This window comes from Caloenas nicobarica, chromosome 24, assembly GCF_036013445.1.
Source record: "Caloenas nicobarica isolate bCalNic1 chromosome 24, bCalNic1.hap1, whole genome shotgun sequence".
Classification (NCBI taxonomy): Eukaryota; Metazoa; Chordata; class Aves; order Columbiformes; family Columbidae; genus Caloenas; species Caloenas nicobarica.
In genome coordinates, this window is record NC_088268.1 from 2,759,395 (window position 1) to 2,785,704 (window position 26,310).

At 50.6% G+C, this 26,310-nt stretch overlaps 1 protein-coding gene across 1 annotated transcript in view; it reads left to right on the plus strand.

Annotated features, from left to right (window-relative positions):
- Window positions 1-25,527, plus strand: part of LOC135998018 (acid-sensing ion channel 2) — a 413,013-nt gene extending 387,486 nt beyond the window's left edge. Inside the window, exons 3-10 of the mRNA XM_065651045.1 lie at window positions 6,378-6,505; window positions 18,954-19,104; window positions 19,507-19,563; window positions 19,929-20,082; window positions 20,780-20,871; window positions 21,876-21,955; window positions 24,731-24,799; window positions 25,349-25,527. Coding sequence (XP_065507117.1) covers window positions 6,378-6,505; window positions 18,954-19,104; window positions 19,507-19,563; window positions 19,929-20,082; window positions 20,780-20,871; window positions 21,876-21,955; window positions 24,731-24,799; window positions 25,349-25,450 — 833 coding nt within the window. The 3' untranslated portion in view covers window positions 25,451-25,527. The remainder of the gene's footprint in view (window positions 1-6,377; window positions 6,506-18,953; window positions 19,105-19,506; window positions 19,564-19,928; window positions 20,083-20,779; window positions 20,872-21,875; window positions 21,956-24,730; window positions 24,800-25,348) is intronic.
- The last annotated feature ends 783 nt before the right edge of the window (window positions 25,528-26,310 follow it).

Below are 26,310 nucleotides of genomic sequence, written 5' to 3' on the forward strand. Positions count from 1 at the left end.
GTTGAGCCGCCATCCCTGGATGGGATTAAAAGATGGATAGATGAGGTCCTTAGAGACACGGTTGGGTTAACGGTTGGACTTGATGATCTTGAGGGTCTCTTCCAACTAAAATGATTCTATGATCAACTTATCCCCATTCCCTTGGGCCAACACTGGCCCCACCACACACTCATGACCCCTCCGAATCTTGACCAGGTGGACAAGACTACGATGGGCTCCTCACTCCCCTGGCCACTCTCACACGGTGGCTTCTGTGCATTTAGTTTGTCCCTGTTCAACGCAGCCAGGCTGGGACTCTCGCTCCTACCGCATCGCAGCAGGACACGTGGGATTTTTCGTGGCAGCTGCCAGCGCCGGTGGTAGGAAATCTCATTTTCATCCGTGGGGAAATTCCTAGTCCCTGATTGCTCCCAAAACAGCAGCCGAAACACAGCCCACAACAGGAAAATACACAAGGCAAATTCCGAGCGACTGGGTTTTATTGAGGAAAGTTGCGTCAACGCGGTCGCCTGTCAAACGGGTGCGATCAAACCTCCCCAAACCCTGTTGCGAATACTCTTATTTCAGCTTCACTTAATCCTGTTACCAAGCAACTTTAACTGAAGCAAAACATGACACTTCTGCAGAAATGCACAGGGGAGTGAAACTGGTTTTGCTGGCGTTAAACTGGTTTCTTTATAATTCCACATTTTTTCACCGTCCTGCTTTCTTACAGTTATGTTTCCATGGCAATTTAGGGTGTTTTTTTAATCTATAAATTTTTTTGCCTAAGAAAAGTGTGGATGTTATGCATTTATTTAAGATTTCTGCAGAGATATAGTGTGGTTGAAGCCACAGTTGACTTCCCTGAGTCCAGGACCACCAGGCACATCTGGCAGGTCGCTGGTGTGATGAGGATGAGCCTGATGAGCTGCATTGCAGACCCCGGCGGGTGATCCGGGGACACGTAGCCGGGTCCCAGGTGATGCTCAGCTCAACGGGAGGGATGCGGGAGGTCACTGGGTTGGTGGGGATGGGGACACGGCCATCCAGTGTCACACACCCAGAGCAACTCGGGGTGCTCGGCGCCGGGGACGCCAACGCTCCCGGGGGACAAGGTGGGAGGTGGGGGAGCGCTTTGATGCGTGTCGTTTCCATGGCGATACAACGTCTCGCAGCATCTTCTGGGCATCTCTGTGCTGCTGCGGCACCTCCCTGCTCCTGGGGAGCCTCCCTCCATGAGGAAGACAAGAAACCATGGACTCAACGTACGGAATGAACATCCGTGCGTCCTTCCAGATGTTGCCCTTGGTGCTTCCCGTACCCCGTGAGGTTACTGTCCCCGTGGGATCGTCCCTGTGCCCCAGTGACACGCTGCAGTGTTGAATTGTGCTTTGCAGAGCGTGGAAGATGCCCGCTGACTTTTCCAACCCTAAGAGTTAAGCAGCAACATTGCTTCTATTTTATGGATGGGGAAACTGAGGCAAAGGACAAGTGTCTGGGGAGAAACCAAACCTCCCGGCTCGGTGCTTCTGCACAGCACAGGAGGCTTATTACCCAAAAGAAACCTTCAGGCCGCCTTCTGATACGTTCACAATGTGAACCAGGCGAGAAAATATCATCTACTTTGTTCAGATTGAGCCACGTGGGATCTGTTTTGGGTTTCCCCAAGCTGGAGTGTTCCATGGAGCTGCCGGTGCCGCTGGCAGAGGTGACAAGTGACGGCTCGAGCCAGAAACGACCCGAGACCCGAGCTGGATCTTCAATTCCCAATAAATTAGTGCCGAGCACGGCTGCAGATGTTAATTGCCAGAGAGAAGTGGATCAGTTTGGACATAATAAGGCATGGGGAGAAGCGGAGCTCCATGCCTTTGGCAGCATTTCTTCTTTTAATTGCAGCTTCTTGCATATTCACAGAGATGAACTTTGGAGCTTTATTAAGGTTTTCGAGTGATGCTCTAAGCAGAAAGCCCCGACAAAGTCATGGAAAACCAACGCCAAAAATAGAAAGCTGTGCAGTCTACAGCGTATAATACTCTGCAGCCAACTCAAAGCACATGCCAAATTAATCCCCAATTTAATTAATGCTACTCTAATCCTTCAGTGAAAAGAGCAGCTCAGAATTTGTTTGGAAACACTGTCCTGTGTACAGTAAAGTTTATTAATGTATTGAAAAATGCAACAATCTACAAGTTTTTGCTCTGTTCCCAACTTGGGATGCACTAAGAAATGAATTTACAGGCGCCGTCCTCTGAAAAGTGGGAGTGGAGATGGAACGAAGGTCTGTGCTTGGGCAACATTGGGCAACAATGTCATTTACATTAATTTTAGTAAGCTAAATACACCCAAAACCAGACGGTTTTGTGCTTCTGGGTCCTATGAGACCTTCCTTTTCCTGACATATTTAACCCACGTTAATGTTTCTCAGCTCCAGCACGGAGCTTGGAAATACTTAAGATGCAGCTAATGAGGACTGGTCCAGGCATATTCCATCAAAGGGATTTGTAGCTGGGCTTTTAATTTTTCTCTCTTAGAGGAAAACAGCTATTTGGTAGAAAACTAATTTTTCGGAGAAGTGACACTTTTTCAAAGCTAGTTTCATGTTTACGGTTTCATCCTTGCTTGTGTTTTCGTGCAGGAAAAGCAATGACTGCTGCCTGGCTTTTGGCAGCTTTTCTAAAACCGTGCTGTTTATTTTGCTCTTCTTGTTATTATCGATGCTGAAAATTAATAACTGTGTGTTTGAAACCCAAAGTTTCTTCTGTGGTTTAGAAAATGCCTTCCCCTGCCTGTCCATGACTGAAAATGGCTGCGGCCCAGAATATTCTATTTAAAAGCACAAACCCTGTCACTTTTAATTCCCTTATGGATACTTGCAGGCTGTGTCTTATTTGCTTGATACGGGTGCACGGGGGTTTATTTGCAGATGGAGCACAGCATCCAACGGTGGGAAACGCGTGGAATTAAGTCAGAGCTGAACAGACCCGGGGCAGGTGCAGAAATGGGCAGAATAATTTCGAATGGAAAATGTTTCGCTAAAACAGCTCCCGTTGCCCAACAAGTCAGACTAAATAGAAGCTTTCTCCTCCAATTTGTCAGGTAATTACTGAAGGAAGCATATGGTGTCTCCTCTGGAGCGTTGGAAGGGGATCAACGGCAGGGAAAGCGATGGAGCCGGGTGGGATGGGTGGGATTGAGGGAGTAACAGGCTCAGGATTGAAATTGGAGGATGCTCAGGAGATGGTTTGACCCCGTTCTGGTGCATGTTTGCCCATGGGTTTGACAGCCAGGTGCCGAATTGCCTATGCTAACCCGCGTCTGCCGCGGCGCTGTTGAGCGGCGATGAGGTTGGATGGGGATGCTCGGCATTGCCAAAGGTTTTGGGAAAAGCCGGTTTGACCCTCAGCGCTGGGAAGGTGTTGGAAGCGGGGAGACCCTCAAATGGGACCCTGTGGGTGGGCAGATGCAGGGGTTGAGCAGAGGGCAAGAGAGTTTGGACATGTCAACATCCATCTGACATCTCCTGGGGGGACAGGAGCCCAGTTGTGGCTGAGTGAGGCAAACGCAGGTTTTTAGAATCACAGAATCATTTTGGTTGGAAAAGCCCCTCAAGCTCATGGAGTCCAACTGTTCCCCAGCCCTGGCACTGCCCCATGTCCTGAGAACCTCATGTCCGTCTGTCCAACCCCTCCAGGGATGGTGACTCCAGCACTGCCCTGGGCAGCCTGTTCCAATGCCCCACAGCCCTTTGGGGAAGAAATTGTTCCCCAGATCCAACCTCAACCTCCCCTGGTGCAACTTGAGGCCATGGTGGGTCCCAGTAATAGGGTCGTGTTGCTTCCAATAGCCCCCAGTGTGGGCAGGTGGTGGGAAGTGATTTCGGTCATAGTCAGTGGGTCTTGAGCAGAAGTGGAGGCCAAGAGCAAAGGATGGTCAATGCCAGTGTCACCCCGGGAGGCTTCAGTGAAGGGAAAAGCCAAAATAAACCCACAAATTCTGTGCCAGGATCCCACCAAGATGGGATTCAGAGGGGATGCTCAAGCTCCGCACCCTCCACGTGCCGCCCCGTGCAACAGCAACGCTGCCTGCCCTAAATCGTGGCATTATTTAGATCCCAAACGCACTTTTGTTGCAAGGAGGCAAAACCAAATCATTATCTCGCGTTGGGCCTCGCAGAGCCAATGCACAGGGCAGGCGGATTAGCACATCGATCGATGGGAGCGCGTGTTCCAGTGTGAGCCTTGTGGATCAATACGTCTGACTGGTTAAAAGCCCGACTCCAGCTGGTTGAGCTGAGCCCTGGCAGAGAGCTCGCCGCAACCTCCCCGAATTTCGCAGAAGTATGCGAGGCCCAGGGAGATAACTGTCCTAATAAATCCTGTTTGCCTCCAAATTGCTTTCCTGTGCCTTAGATAGAAAAGCTGGGCTTGAAGAGGTTAAGTATTGACCGCCTGCCCCAGCTGCTCGGTCTGCAAAGGCTGCAGAGGTAAAATGCGGAGATGTGACGATGCTGCTGGTGGATACGTCGCTGCGGGTGCAGAGCATGAAGTTCTGCGTAGCCAACGTGTAAAGCAGCCCCCATGTCAGAGTGGGGCTTTTTAAATGCTGTTTGCACCCAAAAGGAAATGTGTGGTTTGGGTTTGTTGGCTCAGTGGGGGTGACAACAGCATCTCTGGCCGGTGGTCTCTGGAGGAGTCTGGTCCAAATCTCTTGGACCAACACTTGGTCGGTTTGGCCATGACTGAGTGCTGAAGCCTCAGAGGATGGTTGGCTGTAAAGGAGGGAGGTGTGAGCACTGTGGATGCTCTCGTTTAGCCTGACAAATCCATTATTAAGCCCATTCCCACCCGCGCAGTCTCTGGCTTCGTTTGCTTTGGGAGCTACCAAGGGAGCAGGGTCCAAGAAAGTCCTCTTGGGAGAAGAAGGCTGATCGCTGATTGAGTCAGCAAGTTGCATGCTCTTAAGTGATCACAGAATCACAGAACAGTTTGGGTTGGGAACTTCACAGCCCATCCAGTGCCCCCCCTGCCATGAGCAGGGACATCTGCACCAGCTCAGGTTGCTCAGAGCCCCGTCCAGCCTGGCCTGGGATGTCTCCAGGGATGGGTTCCTGAGATCTGTAAACCTCATGTCACCCAGTACCACCTTATTCTTCACTTGTCCTCCTCCTCTTCCCATATCACCCCATGGCCTGGTGCCTTCTGCTGCAAATCTTTGTGCAGCCTCTGTTCATAACAACTCTGCGACTGTGATTCCTTGGTGCTGACTTTCCAAAGCTTCGGATTGAATGCAGTGCTGTTAAAAATTGAAACTCATCGTATAATAGTAGGAAAATACCAAGGAATATTAAGCAAAGAAAATAAAAGACTGACTCATCTTTAAACAGAAGCTGTTTAGATGTAGAGGTGACATCGCTGGCCACATATTAGCGGGTATAACTCAGTTTTTAGGGCGAATCGTGCATAGTTAACAACTTCATTTGCAAATCAGCCCCCCACCCTTTAGTCCCATATGCTCACTGTTGTTTGTTGGGATGCGAGACCGTAGCAGTGATGCTAAAGTAAGAAGGGTTACGTGCCTGGGCTGCGTGAAGATGCCTGTGTGATAGAGGAGCCCAAAGTGCTCGTATGTCACACTCAGGTCTGGTTTGCATCCCATTAATTCTGCTGCAGAAAGTCTCTTTCGAGTTGGTTTTAGCCTCTAGTGGAAGAGGGGGGTTGACCTCGAGTTACTTGATATTCGGGATGTGGGAACCTCTCGTCACCCATCACGGTGACGCGTCTGAGCCCACGCACTGCAAAATACCTTTGTCCAGCTTGGAGCAACTTCAACTGCCAGAAACATGAGTTCCTTTGAATTTAGCACACTTTTTTCACTATTTAATTACCTACATTATCTCCCAAGCGGCCTCAGGCTGCATCAGAGATGGGGCAGCAGATGCGGGGTGCACCCGTGCTTTCGGTATTGGGGACCTTAGTAGAAACATCTCTGTTTGGGGGAAGGAGGAGTTTATTTGTTCTAGCAATATGGGAATGCATTTAAAATGCTGTAAATATCAGCTAAAAAGTAGATGTCACCTCCCGTTTTCTGTAGCTTGGTGGTACAGACCGTGCTGGAGAAATCGTGCGTCTCTGCGTTACAGGGAGGACGAGCCCTTGGGGTGGGCAGCAGCGTGAGGACCAGGAGCCTGGGGATGCTCTTGGTCCCGGTGGTGATTTGGGCTGAGTCCTTGGTGCAAACGCTGCCGCTGGGTTTCCTTCCTTGATACCCAGATCCAATTGCTTTTGAGCAGCAGAGTTTGACCAGATACAATTTTCCGTGGAGGGACAAGCACCCCCACGCCGCTGGACACCATCCCACCCACCACAGCCCGCTAACCTCCCCGCTTCTTCTTCCAGAGGAGACGACGTTCGAGGCCGGAGTCAAAGTCCAGATCCACAGCCAGTCTGAGCCGCCTTTCGTCCAGGAGCTGGGCTTTGGGGTGGCTCCTGGATTCCAGACCTTTGTGGCCACCCAAGAGCAAAGGGTAAGTCCTGAATTTCATTTACACACCGAGATCACTCCAGTGGGTCCAGACGACACGTCGCTTCTATGTGCTGATGCCCCTTGAGTGGCATCCTGTTCGCTAACAGCTGTTTTTATGCCTCGCTTCAAATTGGTTGGGATGAGGGCGGCTCTTCCAGTGTCGTTTCCCATGCGGTGCCCACAATCCTTGTGATTTTGGCCACATCCATCCCTGGTAATTTCCCTGCCTTGCTCTTCCGTGGTTATCGTTGAGCTGTGGCAGTCACTCAGTGTGTTGGGAACCTTCCAACCCTCCGAGAAATGATGCTTTTTGCCAAAAGGCTTTCACACTCCAAGGATATAAAAAGAGATAAGAGGAGAGTGTTTCATTATGTAGATCTGCATGACTCCTTTCAGGTAACGCAGAAAGAGTCGTGTTATTTATTATAAAGTGTGGAGGGATGCCCATGGCTCGGGATGCATCGCCCTCCCTGAGTCCCACTGGTGGCACGTCATCGCGGTGTGGATGGATGCGACGTGACGTTGCGTCATTAGACCCAAATCCTCGTTAGCCGTTTGGAAAGCCAGCCAGCAGAATAATTTTTTCCCCCAGCTTGGCCGCGCTGCTTTCATTCCTAGCCCTCCTGCCTCATTGCCTCTCTCATTTTCCTCCCTGCTCTTGCATCCACCCTCAAATGAGACATAAATCAAATTGAGGAAGGCGAATGCGAGCTGTTGGAGGCTTCGCTCTGATTAAACCTCCACGGAGATCGAAGCCACAGTCGTTAACACGTCAGCTCAGAGCAATGCGAGGAATTCACCACCGAATATATCGTTAAGACATCTCTCCGTGGTCACTGGGTACCAAAATACACCCAAAGCCGCTGCAGATCCTCTCTCCATCATTACAGCGCGCTTGTGTGTCATCATCCAACAGATAACGAACGGTGCAGGTTCCCGGTGGGCGAGCGCCAGGTGGAAACTTCTCAATTAAAGCAGAGAAATGTTTTGCTGTTGTCGATTCGTATCTCGCGGGCAGTCCAGTGGGCTGGAGAAAACGAGCAGCTTAATTATTATTACGCTCTCGTTTTGGGGCGTAACACCTTCGTAACGGCGGATGCAAAGGGCTCTTCAGGGGATGAGGCGGCAGCTGCTGAAGTCCAAAGCAGAAAGGGGCTTGGAAACCCATCGTGGGCGTTTCTCAGGCCAGTTCCCTTGGCACAAGCCCTTCCATGTGTCCCCAACGTCCTCACCTCGCTCCGCAGCTGCTTTCTGCCATCCCGGGGGACACCCAGCGGCGTTCGGCATTGCTTGCATGGGGCATGCTGCGGGATAAAGAATCTGGAAGGATGGAAAACCGATTAATTACTGTTGGCAGTAATTACTGGTCCCTTCAACCCAAACTATTCTGTGATTCTATGATTCTAATCAGGAGGGAAAGTTGTTAATTGAGGATCTCGGGATGCATTAACCCAAGTGCCCTGGTTAAACGCCAAGCAAAGCTGTTCCCCTCCCCAAGTCCCCGCTGCCGTTTCCAGCTGAATTCAGCATCATTTTCTCCATCTTCAACCGTCAGGAATTCTTACTGTGGATGTGAAAAGCCTTTTTGGTCTTTCCTCCTTCCAGAGGGAGGAGAATTTCATCCACCTGCACCGTTACACGTACACACACATTCTATGGGCAGGGTATCGTGGTGTGTGAAGGATTTTGGCAACGCCTCCTCAAATCGAACCGGCCTGGCAGCACAAGCGGTAATTGGAAAGATTTGTCGTCTTTAAACATCCCGGCTTCAGCAAGATTTGGGAGCGTGGCGGGGAGCCCGAGCCTGTAGCGAGGGTCTCAAGGACTTCGTTTTAAGATAGAAATAGCATAAATGCTGGAGATTTTTCAGACAGATGCTGTAAATCTTCCTCATCCCGTTGCCAACATTAACTATTGCCTTATTTCTATTCAAAAATCAGATTTCCTATCAGGAAGACAGCCAGCTGAGAGAGGGGAAAAAACCCCATCCCTTCCCAAATCTCTCCTTCCAAGCAGGGAAGATGTAGAAGACGACAAGAAAAACAGATTTGGGGGAGTCTTAGCTGGAGTGTGTCCCCTCTTCTGTAGGTTTGGCAGAGTTTTGGTGCTGGGAGAGGGACCGACACGTTTCTGCTCAGGGCCAGGGGTTCTGTAACTGGTTTAGAATTATCCTGCAACCCGGGAGACCCAGAGCAGCCCACCCCAGTCCTTCCTCTTCATAAAGTCAATTTTAACCTAATTACAACCATTACAGCCTACACATCCTACTGCCTCCTCTAATTAACCCACAGGGACCAGCCTGGCATCACCCACCTTCTCAAGCCCTGAATGCACATCTTTTATTCAGACTCCTGATTTAGATTTTTTTTTTTTTTTTCCTACTAAATCTCTGCATCTGGGGAAAGGCACATACCGCTCCTTCGATCAGTCAGAGCAAAAGGTGGAAAAACCCACAAACCTCACCCAGAGGACTGAGTCCGGCCGGTTATCGGGGTCCTAATCCATGTGTTTTACACCATGAAACGATCCTCCAGCTGGAGAAGAGGAGAAATAAAGAGAAGGTCGTTTCACATCTCCCAGCGCAGAGCAGCCTCTGTGTTAGTTATAAGCACTTTTCCCAGCGATCAAAAAATAGGTGTGGAATTGGGCAGACTCGCCTTGGTGCAGCAGTATGAGCTGAGCTTCGTTCTCGAGACGGGCTTTGGGGTGAAGGGGGTTGATTCGCGGCTGGGTTAGAGGCTCATGGCTTTATTTGTGGCTCTGTAACTGTTCCCCCTGTCCGTGCTCAAATCTATCCCTTTGTTCCCTCATCCCAGCCGGGAAATCAGAGTATTTACTGGGTTTTACTTACTGATTTCCTGCCTTTTCAGGTATGCGGCCGCTTAGCACAAGCAAGGACTTTGCGTCTTGGTTCTGGGGCGATAAATCCTGTATCTTTATACCCAGAGCTTTCCAAAAGCCCTTTGGCGAAAGCAAGCTCTGGCTCCGTGATGGTGCATGATCTCAGTAAATCTCCCTTCAAAATTAGCTGTCAGTCTAAAAACAAAGAACAAAATCAGTTTTTCTCCTCCTTCTGCAGTGGCTGAGCCCTTTGATTCCTGCAGAGCGACACTTTTAAGATACATTTACCGGTTGGGGAACTGCGTCGTTAATGCAGTAACGATGTTGTGCTGATTCGCGCTAATAGCATCATAAGAGGGACTTTGTTATCGGTCGCGTGTGCTGAGTCAGCAAAAGCGATCCTGCAAAGGCAGCGCCAGCAGGAGGTTTCCTCCATAAAACGTAGTTGTTGGCTTATGTAGGCCAAGCCGGTTCTTTGCTGCGGACTCAGGCCTAAAGGGAGATGCTTTCTGTCTGAAATCTCCGACCGAAGAGATCCCCTGAAGTTTAAGGGAAGCCGGGACCGAGCTCCCCAAGAGGAGGCGGCACGTGATGAACGGTCGCAATTAAAACGAGGGCGTCTGGATGGAGGAGGGTGGAAAACATCCTTTCGGGGTGATTTTCCGCACACCACGGCAGTGGTTGTGAACGGAACGTGAAGTTTTTCCTCGGGAGGGAGCTGGAGTGGTTTCCATGGACGTGCCAGGCCGTGGCTGACATTTTTCTGGGGTTTTCACCCCGTTTTACACAGCGGTGGCTGGCGGTCCCCGTTGCGCCTTGCGGCGAGAGATGCTCCGGCCTCGCAGGGGAGCGGTTTCCATGGCAATTGCTGAGTCTTAATGAATACGGTTTGTTTTCTCATGAACGGGCAAAACCCCGAGCTGTGCCGGAGCTGGCGGGGGCCACGCTGTCCTGTCGCCCCCCCGATGGGTCGGCAGGACCACCCCGAGTAGGGCAGTGCCCTTCAGCTCCTGCTGCTCCTGCCTTCGGAGGGATCCACCTCAATTTTTGACTTTTCCTGGCTCTTTTGGGTGAGCCTGGGGCTATATAATCCGCTCCAGACCTTACGTTGTGCATGATTTTGGGGATGCTGCAGCATCCCCCCCATATCCCTGCACTGGACCGCAGCACCAAGGCGTGGGCAGACACGCTGGAAATGATATTTCGAAGGGCTGATGCCCTGGAGAAAGACAAATTCCTCCTGGATTTTGCTGCTGGGCTTTAAGGCATCGTTGTCGCATGTCAGCAGCATCACCCGAGTCTCTCCCGTAAGGGGTGGGATCCGATAACGTTCTTTCCCCAGCTCCCCGTTACGCCGTCGGCACGGCGCGTTAGAGAAGATGAAAAGCACACTAAAAATGGCAATTTCTGCCAACCTGGCAGTAAAAATTTAAGGGGCTTCAATTAAGCAACAGGTTCGGAGATGGAGCATTATTGTTTAATAGGGCTCTAGTGTGCCTCGGAGACTCATCCCCTCGTAACGCTTGCACGGGACGGAGAGCATCAGCTACCAACAACTGAAGTGTAATTACAGAGCAGGAAAACGGGACTCGGGGTCTGGCAGCGATCACTCTGAAGCCCGTATTTCCAAACAGGGTGTAGGCAGCGACATTTGAAAATTAGGAGCAATTAAATAGTATTTCCCATGTTTCCGAACCCTCGCTCAGAGCGTCTTCTCCTACCTGCGGTCTAACACGTCCTTCTGGAAAAACATTCACTCTCGGATTTCTTTCTGGTTCTCTTGATCCCACGCACTCTCCCAGTTGATTTCCTCCAGTATATCATCAGACGCTGAATTAATTCAACAGCAAGAAGCAAAGCCGGCAGGCAGTGGTTGCCGGCCGCATAGAAAACGTCGTTGCACGGGAGCGGTTGCATGGCTGTTTTTGTAGGGCAGCAGAGCGGTTTTGCTTAGAAAACAGCATTAGGAGTGAATCAGCCGGTTTGTAAAAGGATGCAAAAGAAAATGGGTTTGGAGGCGAGTGATGGAAATGGGTCATGGCCAGGAATGGTACGTCTGGACGGGGAGAGATTAAAAAGGGAAGGAGAAAGAAAGAAAGAGAAAACAGCAGGGATGTCAATGAAGTGATGGGCTGGGTGCTCCTGCTAACCCTTCACCGTATGATATGGATAAGAGGATTTTTCTTTTAAAGATGGAAAGCTGCTTGCTGAGGACAAGATAGCTTCAGGGGGTGCAGCTCCCACCACTCATCCCCCAAATTCGGCACCTGTGTAAGGGTTTGGCCATTGTAGTCCAACAAATACAGCCGACGGTGTCCAGCAGGAGGGAGGAGGCAGAGTTTATTGCAATATAAGGCATGGTTTATATATAAGCGAAGGGTACAACTCATTGAGCAGCGAGCTGGAAGTGAATTGTAGATGGTTAGAGCAGCAGCCGTCCTGGGGGAAAACCCAGAATGAGACTGCCCTGGACTTTTGGGGGAGCCACAGGAGGTTTTGATATTGCTGTTTAATTTGCAACGCTATTTCCAAGGAAACAGAGACCTGGAGGAGCTTGGAGTTCCAAAGTTACATTTTTTTTCCTGGTGCCCACTCACCTCGAGCACCTGGGGACTCGTGGGCTATGAAACTTCCCCAAGCTCTGCTCAGCAGGACCTTCCAGATGCTGGAAGGGTTAAGTTCTTGTCCTTAAACTCAACTTCTTTGGTGCTTGCCTGAAGGCAGCAAATGGGAAGGAACAGCCCTATGGAACACAGCAAAGGAGGCGGCAAATAGACGACTTCCAGCATCATCAACAGGGAGATCATGCCAGCAAGCTGTGTGTACGCCGAGCTTATTTTAAGCATTTTACAAGTGCTAAAGCTGCCTGGGCTTGAGATTCTGTTAAATTGATGCTATTTGATGTCTCATTAAAGAACGGAGGTTTCTGGTTATTATTTCATTTGGAGCAAGTGCCAACATGCCCCATCTAGGAAAAGTGATGTTCAGGGAGAGGTTTGCGTCCCCCCGTGATGATCTCTGCCTGAAGTTTGGCGGCATCAGGTGTGGACCCGCATGTGGAGAAGGCAGGAGAAGGGTTGAGTCATAGAATCACAGGATGGTTTGGGTTGAAGGGACCTTCAAAGCCCATCCAGTGCCCCCCCTGCCATGAGCAGGGACATCTGCACCAGCTCAGGTTGCTCAGAGCCCCGTCCAGCCTGGCCTGGGATGTCTCCAGGGATGGTTCAGCCACCACCTCTCTGGCCAACCTGGGCCAGGCTCTCACCGCCCTCAGCGCCAACAATTTCTTACCACAAGTCACTGCTTGATGCATCCCCAAAGCCGGATTCACCGCAGACCCCGGCTGCAAACTGGGCTGAAACGTCCCCAACCTTGTGCTGGAAACATCTCCGCTACATTTCCACGTCTTCCTTATTGCATAAAATTAAACACGCAAAAAAAACCAGAGATACCTCTTCAGGTAAATTTTTAAAAAGACCTCTGTGGCTGCAGACAGATGTTGGTGGTTATCGGGAGGCTCGGTGCCGAGAGCAGTGGGCAAAGGGCAGGAGCGTGGCCGGGAAAAAGGGCCGTGGCAGGGGGGAGGTTGGGCTGAACGGTCCCCCCGCCGCAACCCGCTTTCCCCCCACGTTTACCACGAGCAGCCCGTCCTTCCCTTGCATTTCAGGCAAGCAAGATCCATCCTGCTTTTAAGGAGACAAGTCGATTTGTTCCTTTTCCTTTCGGCGCCTGCCAGTTCGTAACTGATTGTCGTAATCCCTAATAGCCACGATCGAGAGAATTTAAAAAGCATTTCGTTAATTAATTAAGTATTAATGATGGCGAAAGCGCGAGGATGCAAGTTTGTCAACCTCAATTAGAGGCTGAAGCTGAATTTCTAGAAGCAGGAGCCCGCGCGGCGCCGGGGAGGGGTTTGTGCCCTTGGAAAGCAGCGGCGGAGCAACGTGAGAGCTCAGCACCGCTCTGCTGCAGGAACCGAGGGCAGAAACCTTCCCTGCTGCCTTTACCCCTGCTTTTCCTTTTGCTTTTATGGCGTCTTTTTTTCCTCCCCTGCTTCAAAGAGAAGTAAGCTCGCCTTTGGTGGGAGCAGAGCGGGTTGGAGCGGAGCAGCTCAGCATCCTTGGGCAGCCTCAAATTAGCATCATTTGGGAGAGGGGAAAGCGATTTTTCTCAAGAAGAGGAGACCTCACGCTGCCCAGGAGGGGCTGCGGGAGAGAGGAATCAAACCCAATTAGCGTCTCTCCCATTTGTGTTGTTTACACAGCTGCGGGATTGCTCCCATTCGCGAGCTCAGCTCCCCGGTGTGCTCTTCCCGGCGATGCCGCGGCCTCATTAGCACCGTGGGCAGGAAACTGCAAATGTTAAGTGTCTCAAACGGGTTGCCGGGGCAGTTCCGTGGGGCCAAATGCTTTGGATGTAAAGGCTTTGCTTCAGGTTGCAGCCCCGAGAAAAAAAACGGTTTTGGCGAGGAGGGGGTTAAGGAGGGATGCTCTTGCGGATGGGTTCAGTATTTTGTGAACCCCAGGGCTTTGCAGGGTGTCAGGACGAGGCAGGAGGGACAACGGGAACGTGGATGGGGCTGGTCTGCGGTGGGAGAAGCCACAGGGGCTGCAAAGAAGAACCTCAGGATCCTGCTCCATGGAAAACCTGCTGTGGGCTGGGGAAGAGTTATAGAATCATAGAATAGTTTGGGTTGGAAGGGACCTTCGAAGCTCACCTAGTCCAACCCCCCCACCATGAGCAGGGCGTTTGACCCCTTGCTTTGAGTCTTTCGCTACAAGGTGCGATATTTGAAGGGGAAAATCCCACCCAGCTCTGGGACTGAACGGTGTCCTCGTTGCAGGAGAACAGGGGGCGTTTCAGAGGAGGCAGCGCAGCGGTCCTGGCTGCCCTGCCGTGTGTTATTCCTGCGAGCAACGCTGCTGTGGCTCCAAACACAGGCGGTAACAGAGCAGCTGCCTTCAGGGATAATTGGAAATAAAAGATCGGGACAGGAGTTGTCTACATCAGAGATGTGCTACATTGGTGCCTGCTAAGCAAATCCACCTGGGAAAGGCAAGGGGAGCTTTCCTGGGACCAAATTACCTTTGGATGTTGAGGCAGGATCTGGGAAACATGTCTCTCCTTTTCTCTGCAGAGCCCCATCCGTAATGATGCACCTTCTCCCTCTGGAGAGGTCCCGCATCCATGTCTGGCTGCTGATCAGTCGGGAGTTTGCTTCTGATTACAAATTACAGAGTGTGAGTTAAGCACCGAGCCTTTCAAGCTGTAATTACGGCGAAGGCTCCAGGTAATAGCCCTTGATGAGCCCCTTGGAGAGAGAAGAGTTCATTGACTTGCTCAAGGGAGGGAGGGTCCAACCTGCCACCCCAGGAGATTTGTCTCTCAAATCTTGCCCCTAAGAAGAACAGATTTCCTTTAAAAAGTCAAAATTGGAAATTTCCTGGAATCTCCTGTTGGTCCTAGATATGAGGTGCTTTGTTCCAAAACAGGGAAAGCCTTTATACTGCAGAGCAAAAACACCTTCACCAGTGTTAAATGCACCAAAAGGCTTTTTCCGTTCTTACATATTAGCAATTTAGAGAGCGGTGAGGAGAGCAAAAATCTTGGCATGCGGCAGGGGAGATGTGTTGCCCCTATTCCTGCATTTTTAGGAAGGAAAAAAAAAAGTGAATTGTGTGCATGAGTGTGCACGTGGGGTTGTGTGTATGGCAAGGCAGCAAATCCCCAAGGAACGCCACAGTTTTGGGGACATGCAACCCGTCTTTGCTTTGCGGTATGAGGGTAGTGGGTCCTCGTGGTCCTGGCTACAAAACGGGCCATAACACTGTTAATGAAGTTGCATTGATTAAGGTTTAATTAATCATTCAGCCCTTGCACCTCTTGCAGACGCGACGCCAGTTCACGAGCGCCGTGGCTCGAATCCAACACTGGCTGAGCAAAGAAGTATGTAAGCTAAAATATCTGATCGCGACTCCATCATTTTCTGATCCCGTCACCTGCATTCAGAACAAAATTTAAAGGGCTTAAAAGATTAGCGTGTAGCTGTGCTTGGAAGAGAGCTGATACCATCTGAGACGGCGATTATTTATTCTCCTTTATCATACAACGTGCAACATATGGGTCCCTTTCTCCACCGCGGATGACTAAATGATGGCATCTGGTACTCTATTATATCGCAAGTGTAAAGCAAACGAGAAAAGCTCCCCTTCAAACGGCTCTTTGCTATTGTCACAAAGACACTCTCGATACTCTCATTCCAAGGTGCCGTTTTGCAGATTTTCAAACCCATCCCATTCAGAGCCAGTTCCTTCGAGGATGCCGAGATTGTCGGGAACTGGGGATTTTTTTCCCTTAATGCTTCAGCTGGTCCCTGCGGATGGGATCCCTCCATCACCTGCTGCGTCTTCGCACCCGTTGTGGGTATCGTCTGCTCTTCGGATGGGACCCGCTGAGATCGGTGCGTGAGATCCCAGCAGCTGAATCGCTCTCGCCGCTGTTACTTTTCGAAGCAGCTTGAGCAGCAGCGCGGATTTCAGCAGATTTGGGGGATGCTGGAGCTCGCGTCCCTCAGCGAGCAGCCTGGGCGCCAATGGGCGATGAGTAGCATCTGATTTCTTTGCACTGTTGCATAGGTGCTGAGGGGACCACGCAGATCTGCTGGGGCTGGACATCGCTGCCAAGCGGTTGTCACTTGAGACCTGGGATGATGAGGTTCTCAGAGACATGGTTTAGAGCCAGGGTTGGGTTGACGGTTGGACTCGATGATCTTAAAGGTCTCTTCTAACCAAAACTATTCTAACGATGCTCCCAGGAGCAGGGGGAGGGAGTTGGGGAGGGAAGCAGAGCCAAAGAGCGGTTCACCATCACATGGAGACCCCTTCACCCTTGTGCAGGCAGGGTCTGAGTTCTTCTCAGGTCTGTCCTGGACGTCATGCAAGGGAAGACCTTGAACTACCATCTCATCACGAGGAGGACCTGTGGCTCACCGGGAAGAACCAGTATGGTGCCCATAGATGCAGCAGACAAAGTGCTGGAATAAGCAAAGCACCTCTGGATTCCTGGATGGGAGCTGTTCATGGCAAAATAGTTCCTAGAGAAGGAATTATTTTGGTTTGGTTGGGCTGAGAGCTTGTCCAGCTCCAGAGGGGAGGATCACCCACTGAAGCCTGGCAACCTTTCCCAGACTCTCCTTTAGAATCATAGAATAGTTTGGGTTGGAAAGTACCTTCAAAGATCATCTTTGGTCTTTAGCTTCCAGAGTTCATGCCCCTCCAAGGCAGACTGTGCCCATACCCAGCTGTCCTCACCACAAGACGTGTTCATCTCAACATTTCATCTTTCTCTTCCTGACCGCAATTTAAGCCCGTTATGGCTTTTTAACATCTGGGTGGTTCGTAAGTCAAAGCCACAGGGGGTTTTATCAGCACCTCAGCTCTGCAAGGTGGTGCAGAAGGTGAACATGTTTCCAGAGGGTGCTTTGGAGAGCTGGAGCTCTGCTCTTGTAGGAGATCGCATGAGGCAGACCTAGAGCAGAGCATGGGATCCAAACAGCTCACGCTGTCCTAGTTCCATCATAGTTACCCCAGGTCTATGCCTGAAGGATTCACGGGGTTGTTATTTATCCAGCAGCATCTGCAATGTGCCTCCACTTTGTGTGTCATCTCTTTTCTCCTCCCTTCCCCACACATCACCAGCAGAAACCCAAAACAAGCGCCGTAGAGCCTCACCACTAAGTCCCGGGCTCATAGTCCATCAATATATGTTTACAAATTTATTTTAGGATGTGATTAATCTTACTACATTTTTTTTTTTCCAAGGCATGTTTTCGTTCAGCCGACGTGCTTTGCCAGCACAAAACGTTCTGTTTGGAGCAAAGCACAGCAAATTGGACGCTGCTTTAAAACACAGAGAAGGAGGGGTTCGGGGGATGCTATTTTCTGCTCTCTAGCAAAGAGTAGCGCAGAGCATTTAGCAAAGATAAATGGGAAACGGGAAAGGCTGCCAAGCTGCAGACAGGAGAGGAACGAGGTAGATTTGGCCGCGGGGGCCAGAGAGTGACTGTTTTTCCTCCAGCATGTTCCGAATTAAGGTTTTTGTGGTGGATTGTGGAGTCCTGCTTATCTTATCTTTGCTTTTGCGTTAAATAGAGTGGGAACAGCAGAAGGGTTTGCACTGCGCTAGCACTGAGCAGAGCGACTTACGAACCTCACGGGAGGTGGTGCGGGAATGGGGGAGAAGAAGGCAGGTTCATCAACATCATGAGGTGCCAGGAGAGCAGACGAAGTGTATTTAGCTCCACAGGGCTCTCCCTGAGCATGGGTGTTCGGGAAGGGATGGGATTGACCTGTCCGCCTTCTCCGGGGCTGCAGCAAGGTGCTGCTCAGCACCACGTCCCATTGCTGAGCTTCCTTCCATGGGGAGCAGGAAGGTTTGGAGGCTCCTGATGGCTCCGGTACACCCTTCCCTTGGCATTTTTCACCTTCTGCAGCAGCATCCAGCTGCTGAACTGTTCTTGGTCTTTTCCCTGTGCTTCCCGCTTCCCTCGCGCTCTCTGAGGGTTGTGACCTGCGTTTTTCATCAAGAAAAGTGCCTGAAGAAGGGAACGGTGCAAACGTGGCAGCTTGGCTCACACCAGAGCAGTCACAACCGTTGCCAGGATGTCACTGCCACCCCGTCCTGCTCCTCAGTGTCACCAGCGCTGTCTGCGTTGTCCCCATGAGTGGCACTGAGTGGCACAGTTCGGAGGTCAGAGTAAGCTGGAGACGGGACATGTTGACGCAGCGGTGCCAGTGACCCCATGTTTGCTGTCACCAAAGTCAGAGGTGGTTTGCAGGTTGGAGCCTCCCCTTCAGTCCCTGCATGGGCAGGAGTTTCCCAATGGTGCAAGAAAGAGCCCGGAGCTGCTCTTGGAGAGCGTTTGGTGCCGCACATCCCCGAGGCACCGTCCTGCTGCAGCTCCGCTCCCGGAGGTGCTGGGGTGGAGGGACAGCAGAGCAGCTCTGGAGCAGAAGATCAGGAGGACAGGCCGAGCGAGCTGGGCTGTTCAGCTGGAGAACAGAAGCTCCGGGGAGACCTTAGTGCGGCCTTTCTGGACTTCAAAGGGGCCGAGAAGAAAGATGGGGACAGACTTTTGAGCAGGGCCTGTGGCGACAGGACAAGGGGGGATGGTTTGAAACTAAAGGAGGGAGGTTCAGGCTGGACATGAGGAAGGAATTGTTGGCCCTGCGGGTGGTGAGAGCCTGGCCCAGGTTGGCCAGAGAGGTGGTGGCTGAACCATCCCTGGAGACATCCCAGGCCAGGCTGGACGGGGCTCTGAGCAACCTGAGCTGGTGCAGATGTCCCTGCCCATGGCAGGGGGGGCACTGGGGGAGCTGGGAAGGTCCTTCAACCCAAACCGTTGTATGATTCTCTTGCTAAAGGCTCTCACTTGGCCAAAGTCATACTGTAGCCTTCCCTTGCAACAGCACCGCTTGGTCACCTTCTTAAAGACATCGTTAAAGTTATGCTCTGAGGCTCCTCTGTGCAAGAGGAGGGAGATGCTGTGCCCTGCTCCTTGCTGCCGGTCCCCAGCGTCCCCTGACACCCCGCTCCTCCCTCTCTTGCAGCTGACGTACCTGCCTCCGCCGTGGGGTGAATGTCGCTCGTCGGATATGGGCTTAGACTTCTTTCCCGTTTACAGCATCACGGCTTGCAGGATCGACTGCGAGACCCGGTATATTGTGGAAAACTGCAACTGCAAAATGGTTCACATGCCAGGTCAGTGTGCCAGGGACAGGCAGGGGCCCCCTCCCTCTGCTCAGCATGGGTCATTAAGGGTTAACGAGCTGGAAAGGGACCAGGGATTAAAGGAGCCTGGAATACCTTTCCCTAAGGAAAGAAGGATGCTAATAGCCTTTGCAAAATGCCCCAAAATAGAGGCCAGAGGGACATGGGTCTTATTTAGCCCCAGTTAACACCACTGGCTAGTATTTCCAGCAGCCCCCTCCTCGCTTTGCAAAAAAAGGCCATTCCTCTGCAATTCCTCTGCTGCCCATCCCCAGCATGGGTTCACTTTGGCAAAACAAGGTCCTTGCGGTCCCCACGGAGAGCCCAGCGGTCCCAGGTCCCGTGCAGCAGCGGTGGCTGGTGCCCATTGATGGATTTGTCCTTTCCATGCAGGGGACGCTCCCTTCTGTACCCCGGAGCAGTATAAGGAATGCGCGGAGCCTGCGCTCGGTGAGTACTGAGAGATACCCCTGGGTACCACGGGTGTCCCGAGCTGGAGGGAACTTCCAGCAGCCTGTGTCCTCCTCACTGGGAGGACTGGGGTGATCTAGAGAAGCTGCAACCTGGTGATGGGTTGTGATGAGACTCAGCTTGTTGGGAAGGGCTGGGTGCACCTTGGGATGAAGTTTCTTCTGGTTCTACACGGGGCTCCATCAGCGCAGAAACCCTCGGGATAATGGGCACCCCAGGATATGTAGGAGGGGAGCACCTCTGGGTCTGGGTTTGGGATGGAGGGAGCCATCCTAGGTCTTGATTTAGGAGACTCAATCACCACATGTTCCTCCATGAGATCTAACTCTTGTGACCTCCTCCAGGTTTGCTTGCCGAAAAGGACAGCAATTACTGCATCTGCAGGACACCCTGTAACCTGACCAGATACAACAAAGAGCTCTCCATGGTCAAGATCCCCAGCAAGACCTCGGCCAAGTACCTGGAGAAGAAGTTCAACAAGTCAGAAAAATATATCTCGTGAGTGTTGGAGAAAACAAATCTCCTTTGCTTCATGGGGGGAAGTGTCTGTAAAGCCCCACTGGTTTTTCAAACCAGTCTGTGCTAAGACCAGACCATGCCAATGCCTCCATCACCAGAGGTATGTCCTCCAGGGAGGGTTAGGGTGAAACCCTTGAAGAGATGAGGTGTAGGTTGCTTTCTTCTCAGTACATGTGTTTCCACACGCTATATGTTCTTCCCTGGCCTTGTCTTCATAAGCATACTCCGTACTCACCAAAAAAAGTGCAAAAAGTCCTTTATTTTGACAGGGGAACCCAGTTTCAGCGGTTCTGTCTGAGTTATGGCTGCTCTCTACCTAAGTGTGGGCTGTGGACCTGAGGCAGCTGCTGTTGGGAACCTCTCGCAGCCACGTTACTGCCTTGTGGAGGCAGCAAGAGTTATTCCATATTAAGTGTCCATTGGACTCTTGCTGTTGTCATCAAAGTGAGATCCAGAGCTCAGATTCTGAGAGATCTTGCCAGAGTCCTGACAGTGCCATATGGTCTTGGTCTCCAGGAGGTCCAAGTGTCCATGGGTTGCTGAGGACCCCAGCAAGAGAACAGTCAGGACAGAGAGGGAAATAAAACCCCGAAGTCCCCTCTTTTGTTTTTTTCTTGTCCCAAAACATGAGGCCGCTGGTGGCTGATGTCCTGATGCTGTTGTCCTCTTTCTACAGAGAGAATATTCTTGTGCTGGACATATTTTTCGAAGCACTCAACTATGAGACAATTGAGCAGAAGAAAGCCTATGAAGTGGCAGCCTTACTTGGTAAGGAAGGGTCAGGGGTGCAATTTGGAGTCTTTGTGAGGCGGTGCTGGAGCCTTTGTGTGTTTGTGGGACAGACAGACGCTACAAGTGGGTGCACAGCTCATGTGCATTGCCTTGAAAACCCCAACAAGGTCGAACCACTTTCTTGGCCATCAGGCCGTGTCTTATTTTCCTTCCAACACCACAACGTCCCAGGGACCACAGCTCGTCCGTGTGTCACGTATGAAAGGTTAACATGAGCTGCTCCATCTCTGCTTGCTACCAGGGCCCTATTGTTTGGAATTGTGGGGCTGAGCGGATGACAGATACTCTCTGTGGTGCTCCCCTTGCTGGCAGGGCAGTGTGTGGAGGGTGACAGCTCTTAAAACCATCTACCCATCACCTCTTGCATGCTCCAAATCCATCCTGCTTTCCAGTCAGGGCCCTGGGACAGCCTCGAGATGCTCCCCTAAAAAAATCAGGCCGTCTCCCTGTCCTCTTTTTCACAGGTTTGGATTTTTTCGTGGCTCCAGGGGACGTTACCTAATTCTTCTCCGGTGTTTTCCTCCTTCCCCAGCTCAGTTTGGGAATCGGGCTTGGGGATTCCCGGGACGAAGCCTGCTGTCTGACTCTGACAGATGGCTTCCTTGGATGCCCGCGGGCGGTATCGCATTCTCATTAGGCTTCCAGCTGATGGCCTCGTTAGCAGGAGAGGTTGCTGGATGGGGGTCTCAGCAACCCGATCTGGTTGAAGATGCTCATTGCAGGGGGGGTGGACTAGATGAGTTTTAAAGGTTCCTTCCAACCCAAACTATTCGATGATTCTGATAAGTGCTTTGGTGGCCAGCAACGTCCTTTCTGAGATGCTTTTCATGGCATGTTGGTGTTTCTAGGGGTCATTCCTTGCATTTCCCCACTTTTTGGGAATGGCAGTACCCAGGGCAGCTGCACCGCGGTCACACGGGTGTCTGTAAGATCATTCACCCCCAGGGTAAAATCCATCCACGTGTTGTTTTCTCTCCTAGGTGACATTGGAGGCCAGATGGGGCTATTTATCGGTGCTAGCATCCTCACTATACTAGAGCTCTTCGATTATATATACGAGGTAAGACCCTCACCCTTCGCCTTACTCCTCTGGCGGGGTGTGGGGTGGTCACGGACCAAGACCCTCCATGCCCAATGTGCCCACATGGATTATTAATTTTAATCAGCAATACTATCTAATTAATGCTCTCCAATAGTGCTGTATAGTCGGTCACGGCTATGTAGGGGCTCTCCATGCGGAGGGGGCTGGCATGCAGCCATGGCATGGCATAGCCAGGCTCGCTTGGCACCCTGCCTCTGCTAACGAGGTTTGCTTCTCGCTTGGGCTAATTAAGCACCACCTTCACGTGGCTGTGCTGCTTCCCACCCTGAAGCCTGGGGTGCTGGCTGGGGACCTGCTGCTGCACCCTCCTGTCCCCATCCCCACTTGGGCTTCTCCCAGCATCACGCTGTTACCACCTCCTCATCAAAACACCTTTAATTAATGCCTAAGTCCCAGCCCAGCCATCAGACAGGAGGCCTGACCTCATACCGCTGCCGGCAGCTGGAAAAACCCCAGTTGCTGTTATCTGCTCGCTGCAGCTCTGCCAGCAGCCCCGGAGCAAAGGAGCTTTCTAGGAAGCACCGAGACGAGCTCCAACGTGGTCCCGTGGCTCCACGGTGGCCGAGAGCAGCTGCGCTGGAAAAAAGCGACTCCCTCTTTAATGGGAATTATTGCAAGAAGCAACGTGGAGGAGACGTCGCTGCCTGGCAGCCCTCCCTTCTCCTGCCCTCCAGCAGCAGAGTTACGACTCTTGTATACTTTTAATCTCTTATAGCCTAAGCAAGTTCCTCCAGCGTCCTCCACCGCAGATTCCAGCTGCTCTCTGCTGCCTCCCGCCGCTTGGACTTTTTCCACCCCGTTTTTCCAGCTAAATGAACCGTAGTCCAAAATAACCATCCCTGGAGCACCCTCCCCACCAGTCGCTGATTTTCCTTCCCAGTCTCCATCGCCACACTGCAGAAGGCTTGATGTTGGCGGTCAGGCTCATCATTTTTCTTTATAAAAGAGGAAACTGAGGCAGGGGCTGCAGCTGGATGCGAGCTGCTCAGGAGCACGTGGTTTGCAGCCAGATGACCCCAGGGACACAAACGCACAAGTGGGAAAGAACGAGTTTATGGCTTGGGATAGTTTCAAGGAGGATGCAAACACCTACGGAGACAGGGAATTCGCAGAACATTTGACACATCCCAGCCCAAGATCCTTTGCCCTTGTCCCTGGGAAGGTGCCTCCTGCTAATTCAGCTCATCTATTCATTGCCTGGTGATTTTAATGCAATGGTTTTGGCCCCTGCTGTGCCCAAATATGCAAAATTTTTGACCTGCAGAGTCCAGCGCTCTTATATCCCTGTCTCAGTCCTGTGTCGTGATGGGACCGGGAATTTTTAATATTGTGGTCAGGGGTTGCTCGTGGCTGTGGCATTAATTTGTGCCAAGTCAGGTGGGTGCACAGGGATGTCACACAACCACGGTCTCTGCTTCGAACCCACTGGGCCATCATGAAAAACCTCCTGTAATGTTATTAAAGTTGGGATGCCGGCTTTACATTTTGAGACAGTCGCTCCCCATCCCTTCTGGGCAGCTGTTAGCACTCGGTGGCATTATTCTTCAATAAAATATATTGAAAATTACGAGCATAAAGCTCATAATGGCTTTGGAGTGCAAACAAAACCTGCGCCTCAGTTTATGTCTCAGGCTGAACGCACACAATATTTCATTAAAATCGCCTATTCCCGGCTTTCTTGGGGTTCTTTCATAATAAGAAACCTTGCAAAGTTTGGATTTTTGTTCTCTGTTTTAGTCCTTTGTTTGACATCTGCTTATAGAACTTGGCAAATAGCTGCTTCTTGCTGGTTTGGGGCTTTTTTAAAATTTTTTTTCTTCATTTGGGGTAAACATGTCTTAGCATCCTTATCTCCTTGGGGATGCACCAGCAGGTTCACCCAACTCTGCTCAATACGGGACATCTTCACAGTCACCCATGACAGATATTTAACCCACACCAGACAGGGATAAAAGGAATAAAATGCCTTAAACGATGCCTAATCTACATGGTTGATCTAATCCGCTCAGGTTTTCATCAAGGTGGGGTTCAGCACACCTAAAATTCACCATGTTTTCAACCAAAGCATTTGTAAGTTCTTTGAGATTGCCAGCAAATGGATATAATTATTCTTTTCTGGTGGGTTAGCCAAAATCAGATTAAATATTGACCCTAGAGATGGGGTTTTTTTGCATCATTCACTCAGTGTAATCCTCCTCTTGGTCCTGCCGAGGGGCAGATTTGTGCTCCTGGGCTCATCGGGGTCCCAAATCCCCACCACGCATCTCTACGTATCATCCAGCATCCACCTCGCTTCTGTAGGAACTGACCCAATTTTTCACGTTTTTAGCTTTCTTTTTCTTTTTTTTTTCTTTTCCCCCAGTGGAAGTTTTTCAGAAAAACACTCATTTTTCAACCAATCTGGGATTTCCCTTGAAAATACGTTCTTCATCAGCATGGTCTGCCGGGGAAAAAAAATGTTACTGTGACGAGAAACAGTGGTCACTTAGCTGATATTTTTGTATAAATCCCCAAATATATTTTTAAAATTGAGGGTTTGTTTGTTTGGTTTTTCCATGTGAAAAGTTCGGTTTTGGCACATGGGCTGGTTTTCTTGGAAAGGTCGTCTCCTTCTCCATATCCTTTGGAGGGTGTCCACCAAACCCAACGCCTCGTGGATGCCCATGAGGTCAAGAACTTAGACAAGTTCTTGCCTGTTCCTGCCCATTTTAACCCAACCTCCCTCTTTTGCAGCTGATCAAGGAGAAATTATTAGACCTACTCGGAAAGGAGGAAGAGGAAGGGAGCCATGATGAAAACGTGGTAAGGAGCTCCATTGAGAGAGAGGAGGAAATTTCCCTGCGGTTGGGTGCGTAGGCAGGTGAAGTCGCTCGATACGAATTGTAGAATTACGGAATCGTAGAGTAATGGAATCGTAGAATTATGGAATCATAGAATTATGGAATCATAGAATTACGGAATCATGGAATTATGGAATTGTAGAATTATGGAATCATAGAATTATGGAATCATGGAATTATAGAATCATAGAATTGTAGAATCATAGACTTGTAGAATAATGGAATCATAGAATTGTGGAATCATAGATTCACAGAATTGTGGAATCATAGAATTGTAGAATCATGGATTCATGGAATCATAGAATTATGGAATCATGAAATCATGGAATCATAGAATGATATAATTGTGGAATCATAAAATCACGGAATAGTAGAATGCAGCATTCAGCCCCAACTTATTTCCAAAGGATTGATGCTATGTCTTGACCAAAGAAAGGAGTTCACAGCTGGGAAGGGACAGGGAGCATCCAGCAGCCCCAGGGTGACCCTGTGGCCCCCTCTCTGTCCGCAGAGCACTTGCGACCCCATGCCAAATCATTCGGAAACCATCAGCCACACTGTGAACGTGCCGCTGCAGGCCACCCTGGGAACGCTGGAGGAGATCGCCTGCTGACACCGTCCAACCGCTCCACAGTGCCAACACCTAAGGAAGGAAAACTGCACAGGAAAGCAGGGACCGAGCTCAGGTTTGCAACGGGGGAAAAAGATAGATATATATAAAAAATATATAAACAAAAAAAGGAAGAAAATCGCTATGCATTTAAAAAAATAAATATATATATATATTATATATATACTCTGCCAAAACCAAGCGAGAGGCGCCTTGGACTTGACTTGTGTTGTCCTTTCCTGTGGGGGGGTTGTCTTCAAGATGTGAAGGCAGCAGCTCATTTTTGAACTGTACAAAACAAAGAAACCACCACCACCACAAACCAAACCGAAGCCCCGTCCTTTCACATACTGCCAAATGTATAAAGCACTTGCATGCCAGTTCTTTTTATGGCAATATATTCCTATCTGTCTTTATAAGCTCTGTTCCTCTTTACAGTCTCTGATTTTCACTACAAGAAGGAACTCGCGGGCCCAGCCATCCCCTGAAATCACCATTACTAACGTCGTAGGCTGAATTAGAATAAAGAAACAAAAAGTCGCAGCTCTTGGATTCTTCTTACGTTCTTGTCCTTCGTGTCAGTCTGTGATGAATCTTAAGCTAAGCCGGGTCCCCCGAGGCCGGGGCTCCTCAGCGCTACCAGTCACCCCAAGGTGAGCATCCCTGGAGCGGGGCTGGACCGGGGGCTCTCGGTGGATCGTCCCCCCCAGCTGCCGTGTCGTGCTCCTCCGTCTGCCGTGCCTGGATAGTCCGTCTGCGGCGGGTGGGCACGGGGCGGTGGGTTTCTTTAATTTTTTTTTTTAATTTTTAATATTTTTTTTTAATATTTTTTTTTTCTTTTTTTCCCGTTAATGGATTCTGTG